Source organism: Puccinia triticina, chromosome 6A (genome assembly GCF_026914185.1).
Source record: "Puccinia triticina chromosome 6A, complete sequence".
In the NCBI taxonomy this organism is placed as follows: domain Eukaryota; kingdom Fungi; phylum Basidiomycota; class Pucciniomycetes; order Pucciniales; family Pucciniaceae; genus Puccinia; species Puccinia triticina.
This window is the reverse complement of record NC_070563.1, coordinates 2,054,650-2,072,552: the sequence shown is the minus strand read 5'-3', so window position 1 is coordinate 2,072,552 and position 17,903 is coordinate 2,054,650. Positions and strand designations below refer to the sequence as shown.

Below are 17,903 nucleotides of genomic sequence, written 5' to 3'. Positions count from 1 at the left end.
TGTCGAACCCACAAGGTTTGGCGTGTCGCAACTCCCAGGGCCATGTACTCTGCGTGACAAGTTGACGAAGCCACTGATTGCTGTCTTCTTGACACCCAAAGGACGGGACAGTTGAGGAACAGCACCAGGACACCGTAAGAGGACCTGGAGAATTCACCTCCCCAAGAGGCATCTGCAAACGCTTTCAAAGGTTTAGTATCGCTCGACGGTGTGGTGCTCCATTGGTGTGACAATGCCAAAAGCACATTGCAGAGGTATTGAGACAGCATAGATACATCTATCATTCATTATAAGAGGAGGAAGTTATATATAATACAAGCAGTGTAGGTGTTGATGGGAGGAATGGATTCATTACAGATACAGACAGATGGATGAGGGATAGTGTTAGCACGGACGGAACGGCAGACTAGGATCATGTAGGATGGACGGCGTGATCAGGGATGGAATGGAGGACCATGACTAGGTAGGATGGCAGGGAGGTGGAAGGATGTTATCAATAGAAGAGGTGGAAGGTATTGAAAGCACATGTCTCAACCAGGAATGGAAGGGAGGATGGTGTGGTGTATCAAGTAAGGCAGTGTTATAAGGGTATATTACTTGTGTAAGGGTATGTTATCTTTATAAGGGTGGTATATTACTTTATAAGGGTCTAGGATTCAGTATGATGGGATATGGATGTAAGTATTAATTAGGGAGGAGGAAGAAGGAAGGATGGAGCAAGGTGGGAGGAGAGGCTTTGACCCCCAATATTCTGGATGGAAGAAGGCAACAGCTGGACATGCAGGCATATGGTAGGTTACGGAAGGTTGTTTGGGTCACCTAGCAACACATGATATCATGCAGTGCAGCATATGCAGGCAGATAAGGTGTTCAAGGAGCCTGCCTGCAGAATCAATTACATCATTCTTTGGCAGGCAGTGCAACACATGCATATATTGCTGTGCAACTGATATCCCCTCCTGCAGAATCCATTACCTAATTGTTTGGCAGGCAGTGCAACACATGCATATCTTGCTGTGCAACTGATATCCCCTGCAGAAAATAGCCCTCACAAGGAGTTCCCCTGGAGCTAAATTCCCTCACCCTTCAATATATAAGGAGGCCTCTTTCCCCCCCTCATCAGATCTTTTCCCCATCAGCCTACAGAGGTTTGGTCACAGTGGTTAGTTTAGTTACAGTGGTAGTTTAGTGGTATTTTAGTGGTAGTGGTAGTGGTAGTGGTAGTGTTAAGTTTGAGTCAGTAGTAGTAGTAGTAGTCAGGAGCTCTAGTAGTAATTAAAGTGCCTTATCAAGAGATTGTTAAGGAAGAGATTATTACCAACTTCATCAACAACAATTATAACAAGTAGTAGTAGTGTAGTAGCAACCAGGAGCTCTAGTATTGATTAAAGTGCCTTATCAAGAGATTGCTTAAGGAAGAGATCATTACCAACCTTCTCATCAACAACCCAACATCAACAACAATTGTATTTTACATAATTGATCCCACTGGATTACATTATCCCTCCAGCATCAGAAGTTGTAACAGATCTGCAAGAATAGTGATTTGAGGAATCTAGGTCTGATAGAGATTACTATACAAAAGTAAGATCTATCTTGGAATCAGCCACATCTTTATAAATATTGATTACAAGACTCTTAGTTATTTGCATAGTACCATTAGAGGGGCAGGTCTTTCAAACCACCCGTAAGTTGTAATAGCCTTTCAACCTATTAGCAATTTATTTCCCCCTCAGAGGATATTTTCACCAAATAAACATTCAAGTGTCCCACAAGAGTCCCTACATCTGGTGTCCCAACAGTGGCTGATTACCTTTGGAAAGATCATCAAGTCATCAAACAATTTAAGAAGATCATCAGTAACTTCAACTAACGGAGGATCAAGATAGTCAAGTGGACGGCGGCGAGGACAGGATTTCAGGAACGGATAACGGCAAGAACAGGATCTCAGGAGTGGACGGCGAGGATCAGGACGAGGATAGGATATCATCAGCAAGTGAAAGACGGGATAGGATTTGGCGTACGTGGTGGGGTTTGGATTTAAGTCTGGATTACAACACCAGGGAGTGGGAATACGGGGATTTGACGGAGCAAGAGAGAGAATTTCTTAGTGAATATTGTGATCAAGTCACCAGGAAGAAGTCAGAAGATTTGGAAGAGCAACTGATTGGATATCAGCGATTACTCATCATGGATCCACCAGGGCAAGATCAGTCAGAAATCATTCAGGAACAGCAAGTAAGGATTACTGGGTTGACTGAAGAAGTGAAGGGGCTAAAGGAAATGATGGCAGCATGGCTAGCAGAGAAGAAGGCACCACAAAATGTACCAATACCTGAAACTCCAGTTCAACAAGGAGCATCACTTCGATTTACAACTTCAACACAAAATGTACCAATACCTGAAACTCCAGTTCAACAAGGACCATCACTTCGATTTACAACGTCAACTCCATTTACACCAGGGGCAGTGGGTTTGGACACCACCATTCAAGGAATTACAGATAGCGTGGGGGAAACACCTGGATCAACACCAAACTCTAGTCAGTTCAAATCACGAGCTGAGATCAAGTTAGTGGACGAGGAAAAGGGTGTTTTACTAGATACTAAGAAGATGAACTTACATTTTGATGGGACTGAAGTGGAGTTGTTCATTCAGCGTGTGGAAAAGATAGCTTCAATGCAAAAAGCTGGTGGACAAGATGTGGCTTTACAATTGCCATTCTTGGTGAAAGACCGGAAGATTAGTGAATGTATTGAGAACATGGAGGGCCATGAGAACCGGGATTGGGAGTTGCTGAAGAGGGAACTCATTCGAAAATGGGGAAGGGCAACACCAAAAAGGCGATTCAATGAGGGCTCAATAGGCACCTTGGTTGAAAAGTATGCAGACAAGGGTGGCATCCAAACAAAGGAGGAGTACCGGTCGTTTATAGGTGATCTTGAGGAAATACTGGCATACTTGAAGAAGATGGGATACGAGGACGTTAACACGGAGAGTGGGGAACCACTTTGGAAGGCAATTTCAACGGAGATACGGCGAGACGTGGCACGTGATATGGCGCATAATAAGAAATTACGCAAGACCAAGGACGGAAAGGCACTGGTACCTAAGCTGGAACAGTTGAAGGAGTACGTGGAGGCATCATTGGCGGTATTGGATATGGATGTGGGTACTACAAAAGGTAAGAATGTCAGCAAGGATCCAGAAAACAACAAGGAAGGTCAAGCAAAACCCCAGCCAGAGGCGGGGAATGATAAGGTAAAGGCATTGGAGGAGGAAATTAAGAAATTACGTACGGATTTGAATACTAACTTGAATACTAACCCAAATTCTAGACCTTTCCCACCTCATTTAGCAGCACCAAGACAGTCAGCACCAGGATTTAGACCGGCAGGACCAGGAGGACCACTGTTCTCACGGCCACCAATTCAGTGTTTTTATTGTAAGGAGATGGACCATACAGTCATGTTTTGCTCACATCTGAGTGAAGACATAACCAAGCGGGCAGTATTCAAGTCAGGTCCAAACTATTACTATCCCAACAAGGAACCAATTCCATCGGACACAGGGGATTCTATTCGGGAACTGGTACGGCGATACGCGGAGCGGGTTGAGTTAAGCAGGGAAGGAGCAGAAATACGAGCTAATATGGCGGCAGGAAACACGGGATTGGAGAAATCGCATGAGCCAACAGCAACCATGATTTCGACTAACCGATGGGAGATGTGGAGTCCACCAGAGATGCATTACGGCGAGGAGGATGAGGAAATTCAGATTGGGTTTGGCTTGAGAAGATCACCTAGAAATGCAGAAAAGGAGAAAGAAACAGAAAGTCAGCCAACTCAATCCAAACCGGAGAAAGTGGAAAAACCCAAAGAAGCTATACCTAAGCCCTCAGCGCCAAATCAAGAAGCCAACAAAAAGCCAGTAGCAGGACGTAAGAGGAGGTCAAGTTATCCAGGAGCATGGGTGGAAGGAACATCGGAGGACGGAAGCAGCGAAGGCGAGGAGAACCAGGAACAGGAGCGGCTACCGGAGAAAGAAGCGGAAAGCAAAGAGGAGGAATCAGCAAAAGAATCAACGGAGAAGAATGTGGATAGAGTCAAAGTTGGGGGGGGATTAAGGAAGAAAATACTGAAGCAAAGTTTCACACTCACCTTGGAGGAACTCTTGCTAATTGCACCAAAGTTTCTCCAAGACTTGAATAATCTGCCGGCAGGAGAGGTCAAGATGGCAAATCGACAACAGAATTCAGGAAGATGCAACCGGAATGACTTTGAGGAAGAATTTGACTGTAGAGGACGTCCAATTCACCCAACAGCACCTTTGACTTACGCATGCCCGTTGGGATTTGTGAACATAACTATTCAAGGACGAAAAATTAAGGCATTAGTGGATAGTGGAGCTGAACTGAATATTATGCCGGAAACGGTTGCGCTGCAGTTACAACTGCCCACCAGGGAAATCAGTATGAATATTACGGGTATTGGTGGTCATTCTTCACCCATTGTTGGCTTAGCAGAATCTATTCCATTTCATATAGACCTGGAGGACAACAAGGCGGCTAATTTCTTCATTGTTCAAGGCAAAGTGTATACAGTGTTGGGAAGACCATTTTTGGCGGATCACAAAGTACGTCTGGAGTTGTCCAAGTCACAAGGAGAAATCTTGAGTTATGAGTTGTGGGATGGAGAGAGGTTGTGTATACCCATCTGTGCTCCAGAAGTTCCAGGATGGGAGATGGGACCGCCTAGAAGGATTGCTGATAAATGTTCTCATAGTATTCAAGTGGGCCGGTATCAGACTTCAGGAACGGACAGACGAGCGGATAGCGGAACGGACGGACAAGCGGGTAGCGTAACAGACAGAGGAACGGATAGTTTAATCAATGGTGGACTGGCGAGCGGGACAGGCAACGGAGAAGAGGGCATAACCAACAACGGAGCGGATAGCGTAACCTATAATGGAGCGGATCAGGGGATAAATGGTGGAGAGAATAATCAATTGTGTACCACCTGGTCTATTAGAAAAGAGCCAAAAGAGGATTTACAACAAACAATGTGCCCTCCAAACACCCCTTCAGATGATATTTCATATTATTTTGGTACGCCGGTGGAAATGGTAGAGCTGAAAAATACCTGGGACCTTGAACCTAGCAGTACTACGGCACCTCCAGCAGGCGAGCTTAAGGGGGAACCTGAGGATGGATGGATAACAGAAAACTTGGACCAAGTACTGAATTGGGATACTAGTTGGACAGACTGTCCCACATATACTTCATCAGGACGAATACGCAACTACAAGGTGAACAGTGCATTAGGATTGGATTATATAGATCAAGGGTTTCCCACCCAAGACTTTTTACGAATATACCCAGAAACACTTCCGTCAATGGCAAACGGGTATTGGGCGGAGCTTCCAGGGTATACGGCCGGGCGAATTGGTTTCATGATGTTGTTGAATGGTGATGGGGTGGAAGGGTATCTGAAGAACGAGTTGATTTGGCCAGGCCATTGGTGGATCCATGAAGAGGACAGGAAAAATTTGTATTCAGGGGGTGACATTGGTTACAAGTATCTGAGTAATCAAAGATTATGGGATTCATGTAGAGACAGAGAAAAAGAGGAGGAAGAATTCTTGGCCAGAGCAATAGCAAGGATGGTTGGTGCCTGCGGAAAATTTAGCTTGGAAGGATTTAGTTGGGCCGTACGGGAGGAGCAAAAACTGCTAGGAGAAGCTTATGCCACCTTTTGGGAGGAATGGGAGGATTTAGTTTTTAGCTGTTGAGATCTTTTCCATGAATAGCAATAATGTACAAAGAGATGGTGGAAGACAATGTATTTTTGATGGGTCCGCTTTTGAATAGAAGAAATGTATAAGTAGGAACCCTTAGGTTGGTTGTGCTTTTTAGTTTCATTTTTTTTTTTGTGGTGTTTATCTTATGTGTTTTGTTAGTTATTTTTGGCTTCCTTCAGAGTAGTTGTTTTTCGCGTGGGCACTTGGTTCATGAGTTGTTTTTGAGGCACAGCCAATGTATTTCAAATACATATAAAAATAAGATAAAACAAAACTAAAAATAAAAAGTGTACAACATACAGGGTAGGAAGTGCAGGATATAACATCAGTTGTTGGGATAGGGTTAGTTATATTGATATAGTCCAAAAAAAAAAAAAAAAAAAATTAGTTAGAGGTCTTTTTTTATTATTATTTATTTTTGGGGCTAGGTTACATGTATTTGGTAAAAGAGAAGGCAGGATAGTAAGGAAAGGAACGAGAAAAACAAGCAGGGGATCAGAGCGCAGGGTTGAACGGATCATAGGCATGTTGGCTGTCAATCACACCAAGGCGGAGGATTGCGGATACGAGGGTGCGATAGACAAGGCCGGCGTTGGAATAGGGGTTGCTAAACATCTCGACCCTACAATAGGACCGGAAGCGTTAGATCGAGTCGCTGGAGATGGAAAGCCCAGGATCAATAAGGATAGAAACAAAGGTAGAGGAAATAGGACGTACAATTGATCCGCGCGGTGGCGGTACCAGTGCTCCAGGAGGGTGGCATCCATCCTTATGAGGTTGTGGGCCTGGGCGTCAGGGTGGCTTGGTGGAAGACGGTCTAAGATGGTACGAAGGTCATGCAAGAAGTTGACAAAGCTGTGGGCAAAGAAGGCAGCACTGTACTGCTCATTGCTGGGGGTAGGACCTTCAGGACCTAAGCTAGGAGGGGAAGATGGAGGAGAAGATTGGACAGAAGGGGACGAGCTGCGATGGGCTAACGGAGAGGACGGAGGCGAGGAACGATGATAGGGAGATGGACGACGAGGTCGTCTGGGAGCGCGGTCTGGCGTCGGCCAACGACGACGGCGATCAGCACGCGGGGTGCGCCTCATATGTGGAGGGAGCTCAGCCCCTTGCATAGGCCGCTCTTCATAAGGTGGCGGAGCTTCGTTGAAGGGAGGCTCGCCTCGGGTGGGTGACTACATAGCCATATAGAAGATTACATTAGTTTCAAACGAGAGGAAGCAAAAAGGCTAAGAGAAACTTACCGGGGCAAACGTAATAACGGGAGTAGCTCTAGCTGCTTTGACTTGGGCGAGAGCCTGGGCGGCTTCAGCTTCGTCGGCCGTGGTTTGAGGTTGAGCAGCTGCGGTCGGGCCTGCGACGACACTGTAAGGACAAGATCGAAGGATGGATCGAACAGCCATTATAATCTATAAAAGTAAGGGCAAGATGCGAGTAGTACAATTAAAAATTAGTATCTTAATGGTATGAAGTACAAGCTTCTTGTTTCCTTCTAGGAAGGAGCGACGAACAAGATGGAGAATAGTTATACTAGGATTGTTGCACCTAGGCAGATGGGAAAAGTTGAGATGGCGGTGCTTGATGAGTGGCGATGGAGCAAAGGATGAGGGGTTGGGTTTTATCAACAAGGAGGATTCGAGTAGGCCGATCGATTGCGAGGAGGACATGATCAGTAAGGATAGCAACAGCGGCGTCAGCATAAGGCAAGTAAAGGCCACTTCCAACCGCCCAGGATTTCGGGTAGGATGAGGAGGGATCATCGGCACTTGGCAACAATCACGACGCGAATCAATTGATGTGTTGAGGAGGAAGCCAGAGAAAAATGCTGGAAGACGAAGTCCATAAAAAAAAAAAAAAAAAAAAAAAGGGACAAGTCAGCACATTGAGCTTTGAGCACATTCAGACGGGGCATAGAGCATATACATGGGAGTCGACCGCAAGGTTCTGGGCACTCAAGAACAAACAGGTTCTCGGTAAGCCTGCGAAGCTGAACAAGTACCTAATCTCATTCTGACTCACTGATGGTCGAGGTCGACAGCCTATTCATTGCGTGAGACCGATCGGCAGGCGTATTCAAGGATGGATTCATTGAACAATGGCGAAAGCAATGGTGGCGACCGGGCTGAGGAAGTGAATTGGAAGGGTTGGGTATCTTCGAATGCTGTATTGATGGATATAAAAGTGCAGAACTCCGAACGGAGGAACGCGGGGCAACCGCGGGTTCGAGTTAATACAGTTCGGGAGCGTGTTTTTGGTATAGTATCGGGTTTTTCTTTGGTTTCCTTTTAGTCATGTTTACTTAAAATTGGTGAAAGGGCATGTGAAAGCCTATGTTGTACAACAGGAAAAAGAAAAAGGGTAAAGTAAATAAAACATTTGATAAGTTAAATTTGTGTGTAGGCAGCAATTAAGTTTGTTAGCTGAGGGCAGGGGTGGGCAAATTCAATCAAAACTAACTCATGAATAAGTACAGAGGAACAGAGGAAAAGACTATGCGCTCAAGTGAACAAAATTTACCTTAACCAAGTTCAAGCAGTCATAGAGCTAATTAATTTTTTTTACAGCAAGCAGCAGTAGGTACTGATCAGTTAGCTTCTTTTTTAGATTCGAGGACAGTTTTTAGACAATATGGACTACACAATAGGGGCGGCAAAATACAAGGGGGTGGCAAAGAAGATTCGACCGGTAAATCAACCTATGCCTCAAGGACTTAACCCGCCATTGGAAAGACCCAAATTATCTCGAGACCCTTATCAGACACCCCTCGCACCCTTTCCACCGGACTTTAGGGAAACAAAACGAGTTACGGCGAAGCGGCTGGAAGCGGTAAACTTTGGACCACCCAATTGGTTGAGAGAGGAGGAGTTGAAGTTGTTGAAGCATGTAATTGTGCTTAGGGAGAAGGCAGTCGCGTTTACGGAGGAGGAACGAGGGATACTTAAGCACGATTATGGCCAACCATATAAGATACCAGTGATTGATCATGAACCATGGCAACAACGGCCAATTCCCATTCCAAACGCAATCAGGAATGATTTTATTGAATTGGTGAGAAAAAGGATTCAGACTGGGCTCTACGAGCAATCTACATCTAGTTATTCCAGCCCAGTCTTTTGTGTGGCTAAGTCAAATGGAAAGTTGCGGATTGTCCATGACCTGCAGCAACTAAATAAAGTCACTATTAAAGATGCAGGGTTGCCTCCAAAAATTGAGGAGTTCGTGGACTCGTTTGCGGGAAGAGCTTGTTATGGATTGGGAGACATTATGGGAGGATATGACGAACGAGAATTGGATCCAGCTTCAAGACCTCTCACCACCTTTGAAACACCTTTGGGACGGCTACAACTCACTAGATTACCTCAAGGCGCAACGAACTCAGTGGTAGTGTATCAGGCTCAGATGACATGGATACTTCAGGAGGAGCTACCGGAGAATGTGGGGATATTTATTGATGATGGCGGAATCAAGGGACCTAAGTCAGATTATGGGGGGGCTACATTAGATGAAAATCCAAATATACGCTGATTCATTTGGGAGTACGCAGTTACCTTGGAACGTATTTTATTTCGGATTGAAGAAGCAGGCCTCACAATTTCAGGAGAAAAGTTTGCATGTTGTGTCCCAGCTTTGGATATTGTAGGGCATGTGGTATCACAGGAGGGAAGGACCATATCGGTGAAGAAACAAAATAAAATTCAGACTTGGCCTCCATTAACAACCAAGAAGGATGTCAGGCAATTTTTGGGATTGTGTGTATACGTTAGAATGTTCATTAAGGGTTTTTCAGAGGTAGCGGCACCATTACGGCGTTTGACTAGGTTAGATACAGAATTCGTTTGGACAAAGGAGTGCGAGGACGCGTTTCAATCACTAAAGCAAATTGTAGGGGAGGATATTGTATTGAAGGGACTAGATTACAGTAAGGAAGCCGGGAAAATCAAGTTAGCAATAGATTCCAGCTATTTGGCGGCAGGCGCGGTGCTCATGCAGGAGGACAAGGACACCTTAGACAGGCCTGTTTTGTACGAGTCAGTAAGTTTTACGGACAAGGAATCGGAATATGCACAGTCAAAGCTCGAGCTTCTGGGGGTCAAGAAAATTTTGAAGAAGCTACAGATATTACTATGGGGACAGCATTTTGAATTACAGGTAGATGCAAAAGCTCTTATACAGATGATTAACACCCCAAGTTTACCAAGTGCACCAATGACACGTTGGGTGGCGTTTATTCAGCTTTTTTCTTTTGATTTGGTACATAAGCCAGGTAAGACTTTCACTATGCCAGACGGATTATCAAGAAGACCCTTGGATAAGGACGATGTGCCACAAGATGCGGACGAAGAGGATGGATGGGTGAAACCACACCCCGGCATGGGAGTAAAGTCAATAGGGATCGTAGAGACTCAGGTTATGGGAGCAGGGGTACAACAGGTTGGATTCTGGAAGCGAATGAAGAATTATCTGGAGACACTTGTACGGCCAACAGACTGTTCAGAAGCAGAGTTCCAGAAGATTAAACGGAGGTCGGCTAATTACTTTGTACAGGATGGGCAGTTGAGGAAGAGAAGTATACCATATAGTCAAGTAATTGTATCGGTCAGAGCAACACAGGAGAAGATAATGAAAGCAATGCATGAGGAATTAGGCCATCGGGGGGCAACAGAAACCTATAGGAGGATAAAGTTGCAATATTGGTGGGAAGGAATGAAGAAAATCATCCGGAATTGGGTTCAATCATGCAAAAATTGTCAGAAGCGGAGTCGTACTTTACAGAAGGAGGACGGGAAATCAACATACAAAACCACACTATTTGAACGGGTCAGCATGGATGCAGTCCATATCAAAGCGGGTAAGTGGAAGTACTTGGTGGTGGCAAGGGACGATTTTTCAGGATGGGCGGAGACGGTGGCACTGGTAAAGCTGAGCTCAAAGAACGTGGCGGATTGGTTTCTTGCGGAATGGATCTACCGGTATGGCGTACCAAAAGAAGTTACAGTAGATGGGGGAGCGGAATTTAAGAGAGAGCTCCAAACAGCAATGCGGCGAGTAGGAACAAATTTAAGGATGGTGACACCTTACTACCCAGAGGCACAAGGAATGGTGGAAAGAGGGCATAAAGAGATAAAGGATGCCTTGACCAAGATGTGTGGAGAAGACGGGAAGAAATGGAAAGAGTACTTACCATTGGTGACATTTGCGGACAGAATATCAACAAAGCGAACAACAGGGTATTCACCATATGAGTTGCAGTTTGGACAGCTAGCGATTTTACCCGTGGATCAGGAGTTGGGAAGTTTTCTTACTGTGAACTGGGCGGAAATTCAAACAACAGCGGAATTATTGGAAGCAAGAGCGAAGCAACTGGCGGTCAAGGAGGAAATGATGGAGGAAGCTCGTAAAAAGATGAAGAAAGCTCGGGAGACGTCGGTTCGATATTGGGATAGGCGGCTAGCGCATCGTTTACGGAAGCCACTTAAGTCGGGTGACTTGGTGCTTGTATACAACAAAGCTCTAGAAACTCAGTGGGGAAATTTGTTTAAGCATAAATGGAATGGGCCGTATAGGATAGTTAAGCAGGTGAAGAATGGACCATATGTATTGGCGGAGTTAGATGGAACTGTCCTAACAAGGATGTTTGCAGCCAATCACGTCAAAAGATTCTACCCTAGAGGAGAGTCTCAAGCAGAGGAAGGGGAGGAATTAACACAAGAGGAACAAGAGGAGGAGGAAGAGTACGAAGGACTACAGGAAGAAGGAACGGAAGGGGAAGAGGAGGAGGAAGAGGGTAGCACGGAGTGATTGGTGGAACGTGTTATATATATATATAGTTGGTTACAATTATACGATTACTCAGAATATTGGAAAGCATTTGGTAGGCAAACATTTTCCCTTGTTTAGCTGAGGGAATAGGGTGGGCCAATTTAAAAACAAGTTACATTTTTTTTAGTATGAAGAGTAGTCAGTCATTAGAGGTTACAATCATTGGGATATTCAAAGGATAGGAAAATGGACGGACGGACGTTTGGAACAGGAAGATACTAGCGGGCGAAATGGATGGGGTGGAATAGGACTTGGAATTTTATAGCAAAACAACAGGGCAAAATAAGAGTATTTTGGATTAGCGGGGTTCATCGATTACGGGCATCAGGACTGGAAAAATTTGTAGAATCAGATTGAGCAGGTATCAGGAGGGAAGGATGAAATAGGCCGGATCTTATTAAATACTGCTTTTCAACAACCTTTTGCGGAATAAACTGGCTTTTTCCTTGGAACAATGTCATTGGTGTGGAGAGGAAGAAAGATAGGATTGGGATTTTTTTTTGGCTTATACTGGATCATGGATGGATGTCACGGAACAACAACAGGGATTACAGTTAAGATGTAGTGGTGAATTTAGACATTTGGGACTTGGAATTGGACTAGTTGTAGGGAGGGGGGATGAATCAGTAATTTTAGAAGACCTTATTTCGACTGGCGCTTTGGTATAGGAGGAAAATAACTATTGGACACAGCAAAAACAGGACTCGAAATATTAGATTGGGAAGAACGGAAATCACGACTGTTGGACAATTCTTTTGGTGAATAATTGAATATGGTTCTTTTGGCATTTGTCACAAATGCTGTGGACAGCATTAAGTTGGGGGGGGATGTGGTGCTCCATTGGTGTGACAATGCCAAAAGCACATTGCAGAGGTATTGAGACAGCATAGATACATCTATCATTCATTATAAGAGGAGGAAGTTATATATAATACAAGCAGTGTAGGTGTTGATGGGAGGAATGGATTCATTACAGATACAGACAGATGGATGAGGGATAGTGTTAGCACGGACGGAACGGCAGACTAGGATCATGTAGGATGGACGGCGTGATCAGGGATGGAATGGAGGACCATGACTAGGTAGGATGGCAGGGAGGTGGAAGGATGTTATCAATAGAAGAGGTGGAAGGTATTGAAAGCACATGTCTCAACCAGGAATGGAAGGGAGGATGGTGTGGTGTATCAAGTAAGGCAGTGTTATAAGGGTATATTACTTGTGTAAGGGTATGTTATCTTTATAAGGGTGGTATATTACTTTATAAGGGTCTAGGATTCAGTATGATGGGATATGGATGTAAGTATTAATTAGGGAGGAGGAAGAAGGAAGGATGGAGCAAGGTGGGAGGAGAGGCTTTGACCCCCAATATTCTGGATGGAAGAAGGCAACAGCTGGACATGCAGGCATATGGTAGGTTACGGAAGGTTGTTTGGGTCACCTAGCAACACATGATATCATGCAGTGCAGCATATGCAGGCAGATAAGGTGTTCAAGGAGCCTGCCTGCAGAATCAATTACATCATTCTTTGGCAGGCAGTGCAACACATGCATATATTGCTGTGCAACTGATATCCCCTCCTGCAGAATCCATTACCTAATTGTTTGGCAGGCAGTGCAACACATGCATATCTTGCTGTGCAACTGATATCCCCTGCAGAAAATAGCCCTCACAAGGAGTTCCCCTGGAGCTAAATTCCCTCACCCTTCAATATATAAGGAGGCCTCTTTCCCCCCCTCATCAGATCTTTTCCCCATCAGCCTACAGAGGTTTGGTCACAGTGGTTAGTTTAGTTACAGTGGTAGTTTAGTGGTATTTTAGTGGTAGTGGTAGTGGTGGTGGTAGTGTTAAGTTTGAGTCAGTAGTAGTAGTAGTAGTCAGGAGCTCTAGTAGTAATTAAAGTGCCTTATCAAGAGATTGTTAAGGAAGAGATTATTACCAACTTCATCAACAACAATTATAACAAGTAGTAGTAGTGTAGTAGCAACCAGGAGCTCTAGTATTGATTAAAGTGCCTTATCAAGAGATTGCTTAAGGAAGAGATCATTACCAACCTTCTCATCAACAACCCAACATCAACAACAATTGTATTTTACATAATTGATCCCACTGGATTACATTATCCCTCCAGCATCAGAAGTTGTAACAGATCTGCAAGAATAGTGATTTGAGGAATCTAGGTCTGATAGAGATTACTATACAAAAGTAAGATCTATCTTGGAATCAGCCACATCTTTATAAATATTGATTACAAGACTCTTAGTTATTTGCATAGTACCATTAGAGGGGCAGGTCTTTCAAACCACCCGTAAGTTGTAATAGCCTTTCAACCTATTAGCAATTTATTTCCCCCTCAGAGGATATTTTCACCAAATAAACATTCAAGTGTCCCACAAGAGTCCCTACAACGGGAAAAGACATAAGGAGAGATTTTTGCTTCCTGCAAGATAATTAATTAAGTGTTTCACTCCTTTCCAGTGATTGACACCTGGTTTGGCCGCAAAACGCGCCAAATAGTTCACTGCAAAACACAAGTCCGGACGTGTCCCCACAGCCAGATAGCTAAAAGATCCAATTACTGACAAGTATCTCCCCGAGTCCCCTGGTATTCCATTTTCATCCGTCGTCGCGTTAAAACCCACCGGCAGAGGAGTCGCTGCGGTAGTGACCCCATCCCAATGCTCATCGAGGATGCCTGCCACCAAATCTTTCTGAAACAGTTCAAAACCGCGTCCTGTGCGCTTAACATTCAAGCCAACAATCGCGTCAATCCCATGACTCCACTTGATTTTGAGGATGTCCTTCAGATCCGTTTTGAGTTTCTTCAGAAGCGCCTCACTCGATGCCGTCACAACCCCATCATCCACATGAAGCCAGACTACACCCGCTTCGTCCGGATGGCGCAGCACGTACAAGCTGTTGTCGTATTGCGACGGTGAGTAGCCAAATTTGTCTAGCACGCCTTTTAGGTGGAGCCACCAGCATCGCGCCGCCTGCCTGGTTCCATAGAGGGCTTTCTTCAGCAGAAGGGCGTGGCCAGGGGGCGTCTCCATTCCTTCTGGAGGTTTGACCCAGACTTCTTCAGCAATTGGCGAATTCAGGTACGCAGCTACGAAATCAAAGGACTGAACCGGCCATCCGTACGCTGCGGCGATTACTAGAAGGAGCCGTAGGGAGACGAAGGTTGCCGTCGGCGCGAAGGTGGCATTGAAATCCTCTCCTTCTACCTGCGTAAAACCCTTAGCTACATAACACGCCTTAAAACGCACGCCCGACCCGTCCGCCTCCGGCTTCGTCGCAAACACCCATCTACCTCCTAAGGCCTTCTTGTCTTCCGGCTTGAGTTTCAGCACCCAGACTCTCATCTGTTCCAAGTTAGACAGTTCTACCGCTATCGCCTTCGACCAGGCGTCTTTTTCAGGAGAACTCATCGCCTGCTTGAACGTTTTCGGAACGGAGATTGCATAGAACTGGCACAGGTCGATGATTTTGTCGACAATCAATTCCTGGTTCGTGAATTCTATTTCCTGCAAGAAATCACCCAGTTGAAGTAGATTCATGATGTATTCTACCGAGAGTTTTGCTGCTGCTGCCGGAGCTGTCGCCGGAACGTGAGGAGTGACTGCTTCCTGAGGAGAGGGTTCTTTTGCAACCGGGACATTTGCTAGTTCGGTCGGGAAACAGACCATTGCCGAGCTCACAAAACGTTTTTGCGTCGGTATCCAGAACAGCCATCCCTTACTTTGTTCAAGGTGAGCAATCACATATCCCATAACCGCACGTTCATCTAGTTTCTTGCGTTTTTCTTGAGGAATGTGAACATATCCGGTGCTCCCAAAAACTCGAAAGTTGTCGAACTGCGGTTTCCTGTCAAACATTGCCTTGTAGGGAGTCTTTTCGCCACTGGATTTGTTTGGGATCCTGTTCAACACATAAGTCGCCCAAACAAAAGCGTAACTCCAGAAATTCTTCGACAGCGGACTATCAAAAAGTATCGTCCTCCCCATATCTGCCACCGTTCTGTTGAATCGTTCAATCACCCCGTTTTGGTAGTGATGATATGGGAGTGCCTTTTCAGCTCCAATACCGTGCGCCGTAAGGAAATCGTTTAGCTTTTGGTTGGCAAACTCCCCGCCATTGTTGCTCCTCAAAGTTTTCACTCGTTTTCCGGTCGCTTGCTCAAGTCGTGTTATTGTATCGATGATATGCTGTTTAGCTTCTGACTTCTTCTTCAGGACTTTGACGAAAGCGTACCCCGTCGCCACGTCCCTCATCGTCAGAAGGTACTTGCCGCCTTCTACAGAATCCACTTGGAACGGCCCCATCAAATCCGCCGCCAAAACATCCAGACGATCTGCAACTCAAAGGGTGGAGGCTAAGGGGTTAATTCGCGTGCTCTTACTTATTGCACAAACAGGACAATGGATCTTTCCAACAGGAATCTGGTCCGGTAAACCTAAACCTAGTTGGGACTTAACTATCTGTCTTATGTGCCTAAGGCTAGCATGCCCAAAAACTCTGTGATAATAGAGCAGTTTCACCTCATCGGGTGTGAGGGACTCAGGCTTCCACTTAAAGTCAGTTGCCTGCCCCAAGGGCTCCTTGAAGATCTCATCGCTTGTCGCTTCAGTTTTGGAGGACAGAACTGTGATATCATTGCCTTCAGAAGACAGGTGCGGGTTTGACAAGACTGGCAGAACAGATGATTGAGAAACGGGAGAAGAAAAATTGGGAGATAAAGGAATAGAAGGAGATAAAACCGGGGACGTCGATGTGGGATCAGAAGAGGAAGGAGAATCGATGAGAGGCTTTGGCTTTGAGTAAAGAATATGACACTCGGGCGGGGAATTTGTCCTCGCACAATCTGCTCGGATCATCGGATAGGGCATGCACCAACGGTTCTTTGTCGGTTCAAAAATACAATCAAAGAGATGTTCGCCTGATGCGCGTGAAATTTCAAAGGTATCTGTTGCATTATTATAAGCCACCAGAGCATTAGCTTTGCGCAGTGCCGCCATTGATATGAGGGTGGTCTTCGCTTGCTCACAGTACAGAACATGTTGCAAGACAATAACAGTCCCATCAGGGACTTGAAATTTCAGGGCACCCACGCCTGTGATCGAAGATCCTGACCCACTGGTAGCTACCAAGACACCAATAGGTTTTGGGAGGAGACGAAAATCATGAAGGAGGAATTTAGACCCAGTGAAACCATGGGAGGCACCGGTATCAAAAATGGCAGCTTCACTCACCAGATCCTCCCCTAGCGCCATCGAATGGAAATCTAGGTCGTCTAGATCATCAGGAAGTCCGTTGACTTCCACAATGTGGGCCTCGACCCCCTTCTTTGCTGGGATCGAGGGGCCAGAATCCGGTCCTTGCAACTGTTGGCCGTTGTTGTAATACCGCGGCCGGTAGTAGTCCGCAAGATTCTTTGCATGTTGCTGATTTCTTGAGGGAGGGAGCTGAGTTCTCTTGAAGTTCGTCCGTGGGAAGCGGGAGGAGTTCATCGAGGCGCCACTCGGAAGGTGACCGTAGAGAGTGCCGACGATCGTGCCAATTGGTGGACCTGACTTTCTGTTGGTGTGAGTCAATTTTTGTGGTTCTGGACAGTTCCTCGCGTAGTGATTTTCTCCCCCACACTGCCAGCATTTGTGCGCAGTGAGGGCATAAAAGTCAAGCGCGTCAACCCAATCCTGTTCATCGACGTCCGCCAGAAATGCCGAAACATCGAAACTATCAGCTGCCGGCGTCGAGGTGGACAGCGCGTTGGAGGTGTAGGTGACGCGAAAGCTTGTCCCGCATCCGAGGACAGACCAAGAGTATGTTTATGTTGATCCTTACAAATGTCCAGCGCTTTCATGATCAAGTCGAAGGAAGGACATCGCCCCTGTTTGTCGTCTTGTACGAGTTGTTCAACCCGTAATTCAAAGGCTTTCTTGTACTCCGCATCGGACTCCATCACCGCCGACTGAAGCACGAAACCCATGAAAGCATCCATGCCGAACTTGACGTTGACCGCAGCCCATTCTGCTTGCCAGTCCCGTAGAGTTGAGGCGATCCCGGCGTTGTGTCCATCTGGATCGATTTTGAAACGCCTGAATTTGTAGAAGATCAACATTTGAGCTGCACGGGAGGACGTTTTGAACTTATCAAAGAGTGCCGTATACATCGCAAAACATGTTGGAAGTTGTTGCATTTCGGCAACCAGCGACTGATCAATGCTGGAGATGAGTAACGCCCGCGCAATTTTCTTGTAGGTGGAGTTTTCGCACACAGTAAT

General features: G+C 45.6%; 1 protein-coding gene across 1 annotated transcript; it reads right to left on the bottom strand.

Moving 5' to 3' along the window:
* Nucleotides 1-6,441: 6,441 nt before the first annotated feature.
* On the bottom strand, nucleotides 6,442-7,469 carry PtA15_6A271 (uncharacterized protein; the record flags this gene model as incomplete). Its single annotated transcript, XM_053169959.1, has 4 exons — nucleotides 6,442-6,454; nucleotides 6,517-6,977; nucleotides 7,047-7,211; nucleotides 7,314-7,469. 4 exons carry the CDS (start codon nucleotides 7,467-7,469, stop codon nucleotides 6,442-6,444), a joined length of 795 nt encoding a protein of 264 aa, XP_053021198.1.
* Nucleotides 7,470-17,903: the final 10,434 nt, after the last annotated feature.